Raw genomic sequence first — 12,878 nt, forward strand, 5'->3', positions numbered from 1 at the left:
AATCAATAACAATTTGTTATATAATTGAGTAGTCCAGTTCTGACAGTTGAAATATAAAGGTTACACCTAAAGCAAATCCTGCATTATTAAAATTACAGTAAGAAAATACTGTGTTGTAATTTAAAAGGGGTTCCACTAATAAGTATTATCAAAACATATCTAATTATATTAATTAGAAGTTTATTTTTAAGAACTACTATACAACTAGTCAGCACTTGGAAAGAACACAGCTAATACATCTATTGCAGGATGAGTGTGGAAACATTTCCATACACAGATTCAAACAAACTAGTTCTAAAGTGTCTTCCTGGTTCTGTCCCACATATAACATGAAGACCCCGAATGAACACAAATATATTCATTTCAGGCTCGGATTCGGGTGTACATTTATAAACCTGATTTTATGAAAACTTTGTTCCTCTATACTTCTGTTTTGTGTAGATAACACTAGCAGGATCGGTATAGAGTTACTGATACCCCACAGCTTCTTGTGAGGTCCTTCACAAACAGTTAAAATGCAACAATACACAGTATGCCGTAGATAGGAGGCACACGGTGCTTATCATTGCTTTCAAACAAATGCTGCAAACTCTGCATTGGAAAGTAGCAGTCTGTGCCCATGATTCTAAAAGAGCTCTAGAATCTCTTCAAAGGAAACACATAAAATAGAACTGCAATAGAGAATAAGGAACACAGTCAAAGGGAAACTAATCAAAAGAAATATATACGATTGAGAATATTTACATAACACATGGTGAACCTTTCAGGTCATCCAACGTTGTCTCATATATAGAAATAAGGATGAGTTTGATGACTTCAAACTCATAAAATCTACTAGAACTGCAGGAGATTTGCCCAGCAGACAAAAACTTTTTTTTTTTTCAGCAATTTTTACTTAATCATTTATTCCATGAAAATGCCAACCTTCCTGGATCCTATAATTTTTTTTAGAGATTTAAACACACTGTAGAGACTCACATTCCCTGTTAGCACTTTAACCCTGTTTATAAAAACTCAAGATCATAAGAGCGGTAACACACTGGAGGATACATTTCAGCCCATCAGTACTCATCCATTTCCTGTACCTTCCTCTAGCTCTTACAGCCACACTCCCAATGTAAAACAGGAGTCTGCTATTCATGCCCTTGGTACACAAAGGACCCTTTCGACTATCTTAGCAGGGGCAATATTTATATCCACCTCTGCTTAGACCAACTGAACAGACTCAAGGATCTGTGCTGTCGAAGATGCGTTACAAATACTTTGCCATCAAATATATTAATACAAGTGTCCAAGGACATTATTAATTTACTATGAAAAATGCTGTTTTCCAGGACTTTAACTGTCCTTGAATGCTTCAGTGCCCGGCACATCTTTCCATCTTCTCTTTATTATTGAACAAATTCCTCTAATACTATGTGGTGTGTGGGTGTGTGTGTGTGTGTGGGTGTGTGTTTGTATCTAATACTATGTGGTGTGTGTGTGTGTGTTTTTGTATCTAATACTATGTGGTGTGTGTTTTTTTTGTATCACTCTCCCTTTACCTTGAAGGGTTTCATTAGCATGGCTCTCTTCAGGAGTTTTTCTTCATGTATTCCATTAAAAAACGCCTCTGGCACGTCAATCAAACTGATCAGGAGAAACGACAGCCAGCATTTCTGCTGTTCACATGCACAAGCCTTCTGAGTGCTGTCAACCACAAACATGTTACCTGGAGCATGTTCACAACACCTAACCCAGCAACAAGTGACACGTTAGACTTCCATTTACTCAGCCCGTTGGTGTCCGTAACGATAACAAACAATAATAATAATAAACCCCTGTTAGTAAAGAGACAGGGTCCTGTTCCCGTTCAGTACCCCAAACAGAATAAGATGTAATATAAGATTGTAATCTTATATATGCTGTAGGTGTGTGGACTCTGAAATCAGGATCTATCAGCTATTGCTGGAACAGACTTTGTAGCCTGTTCCAGCACTACAAATGCTAGATATCTTAATCTGCCTCTGAAATGAGATGTGATGCTGACCCATCTTTCTTTAAAGAATTGAAACAGCAGTGGAACGCAATGCTAATAAATAGGCATGTAACTCCATTTGACACATGTGTTCCTGTATCTTCCTCACAGCTTCTAAAGCAATTCCTAGAGCCCATATATTCCTATCACCTGCCTGAACACGTTGGTATAACCTGCCCTCCCCCGAGCCTCTCTTGAATATGGAGAAAGACATTTCTATTATGGAAGAACATGATCAACTGTCTTGTTTATTTATTTATTTATTTTCCGTTTATATGCCTTGCTAGCCAAATAATTATTTTGAAAAGCCCATGTTTCTCAAGCAGAAGCTATCACAATGCATATACATCCTTCCACCTGCTGCCAACTGAAACTCTATCTATCTATGTATCCATGTGTCTAGCTATGTATTTACAACATCTATCTTATTGGACATACATAAACACTGAAACTGTCAGGTTATTTTTACAGAACAGTTTGGGCCGTAGGTGGTAGTCCGAGACTTCTTCCCTTACCCCAATACTTCTGGGGATGTATCTCATAAACCATTGGGGGTAGAGGCTAAGTCCTAGATGTATCCATTTTAAGTTTTTAAATGCACATTTGAAAGCCGATCAGCATAGTATGACTATAAAGGTTCTAAAAAATATTATTAAACAAATACAGAATAGCGTTTTAATGCTGCAGACCATTTATTTATATACTATGCCTTCTCTGTAGGAAATTGAATTAATGAAATTAAGGGCACTACTGGAAATCAATGGAAGTCACCACAGACACATGGGCACCGTGGCACTGAGACGCCATGTAGTCCTTACCTAGCAGCTATTTTTGTTGGCACAATTGCAACCTTATAATCCCCATGGTGATCAGCTGAAAAAACACCCTAGTTAAAAAGGATATCACTTGTACATTACTTATTTTATAATAAAAATATGTGCTGTAATCTACCATCACCTATTAAGTGCTCTTTTGAGATGGGTGTGCGGTGAGTTTATTTGGGAAAAAGAAAATACAACGTATTGCCACCCATCAATCTCTGCTCTGATTTATCATAATGACACACTCACACATATTTAATGTCGCCACCACTGTAACATTCTCCTGTTTCTCAGTGAAATGGAAATGTAACAAAATGTTCATGGCAAGTATATTGACATGGATTTTTCTTACAGCTCGTTACCTGTGTGTTTTCCTGAAAAAGCACTGATAAATAGACACATTCATTATAAAGAAACACCTGTATGATGCTCCTTAATAGTTTCTAAGGCAGCAAACAACTGTATGGGACTTGCTTTGAGACAGCAATACATCAGCTCAAGTCATTTTCACCCAGGTGTTTCTCACATTCTACAAGGTGACAGGGTTTACAGGCCAGTGTATTCAGCTGTTAATCCCCGTATCCCATCTGATTCTTTTTCTCTAATTCTTTGACAGTTACAGCACTAATCTGCCTTGGTATCATAGCATAGCTTTGCAGTGTTTAAAGAATGTGTATCTGTCACCACACTGATACAACTTCTCTAATTCCAGTGGATCGCATTCCAACAGATACAAAAAATGTGTTCCAACAATTTTGCGACTTTAACAGATTTTACAGTTACATATAAAAATTAATTCAACTAGGACACAAATCCTAGTCTTGTAAATCTCAAGTTAATAAATCTTAATACATATAATATTACTGGGTTAGTACTGTCAACATGTAGCATCTACAGTACCTATAGTAAGTATTCACCCCCATGGGCATTTTGTTTGTTGTGTTACAACCTGAAATCTTGATGCATTTAAATGGGATTTTTTTTTCTTTGATTTACACAACCTACTGAACACTGAAGAAGCAAGAGATTTTTTATTGTGAAACAACAGTTAATGAAAAAAAAAAAACTGAAATGTCATGGTTAGATAAGTATTCACCCCCCTGAGTCAACACTTGGTAGAACCACATTTGGCAGTAATTACAGCTGAGTCTTTTGGGGTAAGTCTTTACCAGGTTTGCCGATCTGGATCATACAATATTCGCCCATTCTTCATGGCAAAATTGTTCAAGCTCTGTCAAGTTGGATGGCGATCGTTGGTTATCAGCAATCTTCGTCTTGCCACAGATTCTCAATCAGATTCAAGTCTGGGCTTTGACTGGGCCACTCTAGGACATTCACATTCTTGTTTTTAAACCACTCCAGTGTCGCTTTGGCTGAGTGCTTGAAAGGTGAATCTCTGTCCCAGTCTTAGGTCTTTTGCAGACTGAAAACAAGTTTTCCTAAAGGATTTGCCTGTATTTAGCTCCATCCATTTTGCTTCTACCCTGACAAGCTTCCCAGTCCCTGCCGATGAAAAGCATCCCCATAGCTTGATGCTGCCACCACCATGCTTCTCAGTAGGGATGGTGTTACCTGGGTGATGTGCTGTGTTGGGTTTGCGCCAGACATAACGCTTTGCATTTAGGCCAAATAGTTCAATTTTTGTTTCACTGGACCACATAATCTTTTGCCACATCTTTTCAGTCTCCCACATGCCTTTTTGCAAATTCCAAGCGGGATTTTACATGGGCTTTTTTCAGAAATCGTTTCCTTCTTGCCACTCTTCCATACAGGCCAGATTTGTGGAGTACCTCAGCTATTTTTGACACATGGACAGTTTCTCCCTCTCAGCCATGAAACATTGTAGGTCTATCAGAGTTGTCATTGACCTATTGGTGGCTTCTCTGACCAATGCCCTTCTTACCCGGCTGCTCAGTTTGGGAGGATGGCCTGCTGTAAGCATATTCTGGGTGGTGCCGTACACCTTCCATTTCTTAATGATTGACTTGCCTGTGCTCCAAGGGATATTCAATGCCTTTGAAATCTTTTTACATCCCTCCCCTGATCTGTTCCTTTCCACAACTTTATTTCGATGTTGTTTTGAAAGCTCCTTGGTCTTCATGGTGGTATCTTTGCTTTGAATGCACTACCCAACTGTTGGCCCTTATAGAGACAGGTGTATTTAATCTGAAATCATGTAAACCATTTAAGGTTTTCATTTCTAATTGATTAGTTTTTTCACACTCACACCCCACCCCACCCCACCCCCATTTGTTCACTCATTGAAAGTGTTGAGTAGGTTGTGTAAAGCAAAGGGGAAAAAAATCCCATTTAAATGCATCAAGATTTCAGGTTGTAACACAACAAACTATGAAAACGTCTAAGGGGGTTGAATACTTCCAATAGGCACTGTATACTATAGATGCATGGATTGACAGTTTTAAAGGTGTTCAGATGGGAACTCATAGATATAATATAGATCATTTTACTTGTGAATGCATGGTAACCTTTTAAGCAACATTTTGTAAAGCACAGTGAAAGCATAAAGTACATGCAAACATGAAAAATCATACATAAATATGGTAACCCATTGTTATATCCCTGATTAGCAATGGAAAAAACAAATTTGGCTTTAAATCCTGACTCAGTTCATATTATTTGACAGAATTCTGGATTTAAAAAGAAGAAAAGTAATATGATATGGCACCCCTCCTGGGGGGCTCTAACTATAAAATAGTTATTGACATCTATCTTTCATCCATACTTGCTGGCACACCAGAGAGGAAAGCAAGAGCGCTAGCTGTCAGTGGCCTGGGTACAATCCCATCATGCACTGCATGGACATGGGCACCCTTAACAGGAACATGTGTCACCCTTGCTGACATTTTAAGGGCTCAGTAACGACAAAACCTGGGACCAGTATGTCCAATGTTTTGAATGCTAACTATATCAGGAACAATTAATTCTCTCAACACAATTTGCCATTACTAGAGTCAGAAATAAAACTGGTGTCCCATCTCTTCTGTGAATGGACAAGGAACAAAGGCATGTTATGAAAGAAAGTGGGGGTATTTTACCCTTCTGTACAAGCCTAATTACTCTCACCAATTGAAGGTCTTCTGTATCAGTTCCCTACCACAGAATGAGAAGAGGACTTCTTCAGAAACATGCACAGATACCATGCACATACTCACTTTTTGTCTATTCTAAATAAGGTACTGTATAATTCAATCACTGATGGCTAAATTGCTTTCTTCTTCATATAAATAAACCTAACAGCTTAGGTAACAGGGATTGCCTTACAGATTATGTTCCCTGTCGTTGAGATGAGATGGGGGGTAAAAGCTCTTTAACCAGAAATGCAGACGAGCCCAGCTCATTGCATAGTGCTTAAGAGGCAGCCAGCCTGCTGAATGTTACACTTGAACGATGATACCCCTCCCACCTTGCCCCTGTTTTACATGTTTTACTCCAATTTGCACCATTCCTGTGAACAAAACTCAGCAAGTAAATGTAAGAAGGTTTCTTGCTCATTCCTAACATGCTGCTGTATACTCTGACCACAAATGGTGCAACTTGCTCTCATAAATGAATACTGGCTGTAGTATCTCATAAAAAAGGTGATTAATGATGACGATGATTAACGTTGACAGAGATACAACCTGAGAAGTCCATGAACAGCTCCACTTACTCACCAGCTTGGTCAGTAGTAATGGTGATGGCTGTCACAGGCCTGGGGAATGAGCTGAACTCGGAGACAGCATTCAAAGACTCAATCTCGAAGGTGTAGTTAGCATGAGCGACGAAGTCCAGTACAGTCACCGAGGAGTTGGTCAGGCCCACATGTCGGGGGATGAAGCGCATGCCTTCTCCACACAGCTCACAGTCCCTGGGCTCAGCCCCACACTTCTTACACATCACGTTGTAGGTAAGATCCTTCCTGCCTCCCATGTCACTGGGAGGGCTCCACTCTAGAAACAGCGAGCTCTCGTTGATGTTGAAAATGACATTCCGAGGAGGAGAAGGTGGCCCTGGCAACAATAAAAGAAAAAGTACAGAGAAATAATTTGATTTTTAAGACAAGCCGAGGTACACCTACAAAAAACATGGAGAAATATATATATATATATATATATATATATATATATATATATATATATATATATATATATATATATAATATATAACATAGGAAAATGTATTCCTCGTTGCCCTAAGTGAGCAAAGCGGGATTCACCGTTTCGGGGTGGGGGGGGGCGACAATTACTGCCTGCAAGCCACAAGGTTGCAGGTTTACACCTAGTTTATTATACATTTGATACCATTTCTAAGGTTAAGTTTCATATCCACTATTATGAACATTCTCTTTTGATATACGTATATAACATTTCTGCCAGAGCACTTAGTCTGAAGCAAATAACATGGCATTGTCAGCAAGTTTACAGACAATTACGGTACTAAAGCTGACTGCCAAGCTTAGCTCGAGCAACCTCTTGCACTGTTATTATGATAAATCTCGGGTTCTTTAAAGTAGAGTTTGTCTAAACTACTGTGCCTCAATTTAACTCAGTTACAGTAGTGGGTGGATAATGCTATCCACCAGTTTGCGGATAGTGTGGATAATTTGTTGTGTACTGACTGTTTGGCTGTATGACAAATTGTTCGATGTTGATAAAGACAGTTGTTGGCTGGCTAATTAACCTGGATGCTGTCTGAGTAAGAGTTTATTTTCTATCCCGTTTCGTATTATATGTGCTAACCATAAAAATAGCATAATTTTTGAGTTCCATTCAAGGCCCCAGTCTTTTTATTTGTTGACTGGCATGGTAACTCCTGTACAGCAATAGCACTAAAATATTTATAAAGGTGCTGTGGCTCTAGCAAAAAGTTTACATTTTTTAAAGACTCTTTCTATTCTAACACCAGTACTGGAAGCTGTAACCATTCTACAGCAAATTAGTACGTTTGCAGGTTTTTTTTTAGCACCTTGATGTCCTTTTTCTTATGATAACACCCAGCAAAGAGTTAAGTTCTGGAAAATATGGAGGCCAGACTTGAATGATGGCTAAGGGCAATGCAGGGAAAAAAAGCAATTTATATTCATTAAGGGCACTTTGTGTCGTAAGGATTAAAATTGCTGCAAGCTGCCAGTCACACTTGAGAACCGCGTTAAACCCCCTCCATCACCTTTCTGCATTGAACAACGCAGCTGCCAATCATGGGATCCATGGTGGTGGAAAGACTTTTTAAACAATGGTCCTTGCATTCGTTGTGCCTTGAAGCATCCAAATCACAGTCTCTCTACATTGGAAGTGGCATTTCGTCTATAAATAAACTTTTTTTTTTTTTTTTTTCTCAAGATCACAGACAAGAAATCAATGAGCTATCCTACACAGCTGCCCACATCTGTTTGTCTTTCTCTCTCTCACCATACTAGTGCAATTTAAGGGTTAGCATATGTTTTGTACTAGCAATCTGTCTTTAAAAATGGAAGAGACTCACACATTGGAATCTGTCATTTCCTTTGCAGTGGTTTCCCAGTACAAGTAACCAACCGTTAATAATAAAGAACCTGATTTTGATAGGATAGCGATATACAACATCACTTGTGTCTTTTATTGCTTTCCTTATTCTTGAACCATGACATTACATTTCCATGCACACTAATGGCATTATAGCAGGTGGAGGCTTGGGGCGAGCCCGGTACCTTGTATTGTTCTGCAGAACTTATCCCTGCATGAAAGAGTCAGACTCCCCTGTGAAAGCTGTTAATTTAGGGTCCAAGCCATTTTCCCGTTTCTTTACTGTTGTTAGACGTGTGCCTATAACCCTTTAACTATAAAGGTTACAGGTACATGTCATACATGAAATTAATGTGCACACACTAGGCTTCCATAAAACAAAGTTAAATAGTCTGAGACTCACCCTGTTTAGTATAAACAACAAAAACCACAGAAAAAGAGAAAAAAAACCTTATTGATTGTTTGTAAAAATATTTTAGGATGGCCAGCTCAAATCTACAATAAAACTTCAACATGTAGGGAACATGGAGAAAAAAAAAGGGAATTCTGGCTATATATACAGATGGGACCAAAAGCAACCTAAAGAAAGAAAAAACAAAAAAACAAAAAAATTATTAGTTGAAAATGTGCATAAGAAAACAAAATGAAACAAAAACCCATTCAAATTATTCATCCCAGGCACCCTAAGCATAGGCAGGTCTATTATCAGTGCCGCAACATTACATAACACTTGCATTCAAGCCTGTCTCCTAATATAATAATCTATTGGAAATACCCAAGTAGGATCTTGTTTGAAAGCTTAGCTCTCCTCTTTCCAAGCAGGGCTGTCTCTCACAGTACCTGAGTAAAAAGAGTTACAGATCTTTGTGTTGCACACATGAGGTGTACATGCCCCCTGTGATGTCTTTGGCATTAAGACTCACACCACGACTCTTTACTTTCTTTTTCAGGATTTGTATAACAGTAAATCCAAAGCCACATGAATGGAAGCTCAATCAATTATGGTAGTGTAATTTGAAGAACCCTCTGTCTGCCTCAAGATATCGAGAAGCAGACAATTACTTACTCAAGGGCCTGTGCGGTAATTTGCATGACGATTAAAATAGCTTTTTAATTGCCGATAAATGATTCTAGCTAAACTGTGATTTCATGCAAATATTAAGATGTAATGACATGCAGTGAATCATTTATGAAGATTTAGAACTGAGAACAATGAGAGACTATTCATTCTAACCCTAAAACTCCGCTAAATTATACGTCACCCGGATTTTGTCAATATGGGCTGATTGCTTTGTTATCTTTTCTAAATTATACAGAGATTGTGTGGAACACTGGGGGACTTGGCAGCTGCTCCTGCAGATCAATGCATTTAACCAGTTCTTGTTTCATTTTGGCAACTACACTGCTTCATTCTCTCAACCCAACCCTTCCACTGGAAAGCATAATTTGCCCTGGCTCTGCTAACTCTGCAGATAATTCAAATGTACATATGTACCAGCTGTGGCTTTCTAACACCCCAATTCATAAAGCATGTATTTAAGATTGCTGTCAGTTATGTATTAAAATACCTCAGCTTACTTAAAGCAAATAAAAAAAGAATGTGCTTTGAATTGGCCTCAAGCTAAATAATCTCTTTAATTCCACATTTAGTCAAGACTGAGTTAACTGACTTAATTTATATAATTGGATTATAATTCATTTTTTTACTTGAATTAAATTCAAGCACAATATTTACCACTAGACTACATGCATTGTTTTTAAATTATGAACAGTTTTACTTTACTTGAAAAGGTTTTAGTGTTTCAGGGTTAATATTAACTGAAAATAACACTTTAAAAAAATACTACTAAAAGCGTAGCCCTGGGAGTGTCCTGCACCTGCGTGCTAAAGACAGCAGGAATCAATATTGACGTGCTCACCTCATGAGAAGTGTCTCCACCACCAATAGTGACAGCTTCATGTCTTCATATCTCATTTGAATTACATAGTTAGCATTATGATTCTTTTTTATATTATGATCTGAGGCTGCTTTCATGGTTGTGCAAACCTTCTTGTGCTTGAAACTTGATCCAGGAAAAGTATTTGGAAATGCAAACTAGTTCAACCCTACTACTATTAATTCAATGTAATGTTTGGTATTGTGAATAGGACAGAAACCCTGTATTTGTCATATAAGTGAATCATATAAAATTTGATGGTAACCCTTTCAGTTACAAGATACATAGCTCAAGATGAATCAAGATGTAATCCTTTGTTTTCCAGATGGAAAAGCATAGTATTGTACAAATGTTTGACACTGCCAGTAATTTATCAGGAAAGAAAGTAAAATATCACCACATCCATTTAATTTCTTCAAATTAACCTTTTGAAATAATTTGCATTGTTATTGGATTAAATGCATTTTTTTAAGAATACACAAACACAAATATTTGTAAGAATTGCATTAACTTCTACATCAATTTCACTCTCAGTATCTGACCAAAATTCAATAAGGAGTTGCATCATTTAGCACAGGGGAACTTTCACGTGAGAACTGACATTTACCAGGGTGCGCCATGTTGCTGCCTGCCCAGGAAAACTGAAGCCACTAATTCTGGGATGGAAACAGGACTGTAAACACTGCAGCCATGCTTCAGGTGCTGTTCATAATACTGAAAAAGTACTGAATGTTATTTCAAATCTTTAACCCTTTAATCAGTCTCCCTATTTAAACTCTGCTACCTCAGTGGGGTGGGGTCCCACCGTCCCAGCTCTCACAAGGATGGCTCCATTGGGACCGAGCAAGACCAGCAGGCCTAAACCTCAACCTCATTCACCTCGGCCCAACCTAGTGAAACTACACTTGTCAATAAAGGTTGCTACTATAAGCAGAATATGGTTAATTCTTGTCATGCTGGTATGCTGGATTGAGGCTATATTGGTCTGGACTCTGCATGCACAGAGATGAATTACTTTGAGATGATCCCTTACTTGTGCATGACATGGTAGGTGGGTCCTTCTCTGCCCTGAAGTACCCATTTTCACAACTGCAGATCGGAGAGCCTGCATCGTAGGTGAAGCTGTGAGGAGGGCATTTGGAACACTTGATGTTTCCTGCAAATGCTTTGTAGAATCCTGGTCTGCAAGCTGTTAAAAAAAAAAAAAAAGAAGAAAAGATAGTCAGAGATACAGTGCATAGTGGCAGCTCTACTTATTAACAGCTCTACAGACAATAAGTAGTCAGCTGAGATCCAAGTCATATTAAAACTCAATTAATATAGCATAATTCCCTTCAACCCTAAGCATTTGGTGTTGAGTACTGTTAACCTCAATCCCCTGACTTCACAAGCCTTTCGAGCCCTTTAACTCTGGAGGCCACTGTCACAAGCGGCATGTTTTATTTTGTATTTGTTTTTTACTGTAACATTACTGTAACACCGTGTCTCTAGTTACCGTGCATTTACATAGTAGTTACTTAGTAAATGCATGTGTACTTATATATAGTTACAGTTTTATTATGTGGAGCTCCAGTGCACGTACTGTGTACATTATTTAAAAAGAAACCTGCGGGACTTTGCAGTTAATTTTGGTACAGTATCTGCATCTATTTATGATTGCTTCTTTGTAATTCTTGTGAACAACAAGATTAATATCATTTAATTTTGGCAATGTATTTTTTTTTTTATTAATCTCTTCAAAAACAGAAAAAAAGTTGAACAGCTCTGTTTTCAATGGGAGTGAACGACCGCATCGGGTAGAGTCCACTCATTTAAGGGATTTTCTAATAAAGAATGTCTGCTTAGTTTGGTTTCCCTTACTGGTTACTGCCTTGAGTACCATCAGGGAAGAAGGTGGAAACTGACCTTCTCTTTCCCGTTTTGAATGAAACTGACTTGCAACTGGTAAGTTCATGTTTTATATAATTTAAAATACAGTCAGGGATTACCTTCGTAAAAAAACAAATCATTTAATCACGTGAGCAGCATTTACACAACATTGTGTGCTATGCATCGAAGGGGCTTGTGTTTGTTTTGTTTTGTCCAACCCCTGCATATGCTTGTGTTTCTACATGTTGATAATCTGGGAATATACAATTGGATGGTTCAATTTAAAGGAATATTGCTATTCTGAATGTGTATGCCTGAAACCATGTGTAAGTAACAAACAATTATTCCGTTACTTTGTTCTGAAGCTCAGATATCTCTCATTGGCATAAATCATCAACCCCTAGACCCTTTGGGCCATGCTCCTGCTGAGCTGGTTTGTAGCCAATTCCGAAATACATGCATCATTTACCATTGTGTGAACAAAGACCATGTTCACTCTAGCAACCTGACACATCCACTTAAACAAATCTGCACAATTGTGTTTATTTTATTTATTGTGTTTGGGCCATTACCTGTTTCAATTTGGATGTTAAAATTGAAATAAATGCAGTATTATCTAAAGTAGAAAGGTTCTCCAATCTCTGTGTTCTCTTTTGTGTCCTATTCTTAGTGTGAATGTCACTGAAATAAATGTAATCGCGAAGCCTTGCCTGTCCCTGGCTGATCATTTCAA

At 38.2% G+C, this 12,878-nt stretch overlaps 1 protein-coding gene across 1 annotated transcript in view; it reads right to left on the reverse strand.

Moving 5' to 3' along the window:
• The window catches only part of LOC121327583 (ephrin type-A receptor 6-like), a 74,382-nt gene extending 62,931 nt beyond the window's left edge, over positions 1–11,451 (reverse strand). Inside the window, exons 1-2 of the mRNA XM_041271687.1 lie at positions 11,310–11,451; positions 6,513–6,848 (exon numbers count right to left, since the gene is read on the reverse strand). Of these exons, the coding sequence (XP_041127621.1) occupies positions 6,513–6,848; positions 11,310–11,322 (349 nt within the window). The 5' untranslated portion in view covers positions 11,323–11,451. The remainder of the gene's footprint in view (positions 1–6,512; positions 6,849–11,309) is intronic.
• Between the last annotated feature and the right edge of the window lie 1,427 nt (positions 11,452–12,878).

The sequence above is a fragment of the Polyodon spathula genome, chromosome 15 (genome assembly GCF_017654505.1).
Source record: "Polyodon spathula isolate WHYD16114869_AA chromosome 15, ASM1765450v1, whole genome shotgun sequence".
Classification (NCBI taxonomy): Eukaryota; Metazoa; Chordata; class Actinopteri; order Acipenseriformes; family Polyodontidae; genus Polyodon; species Polyodon spathula.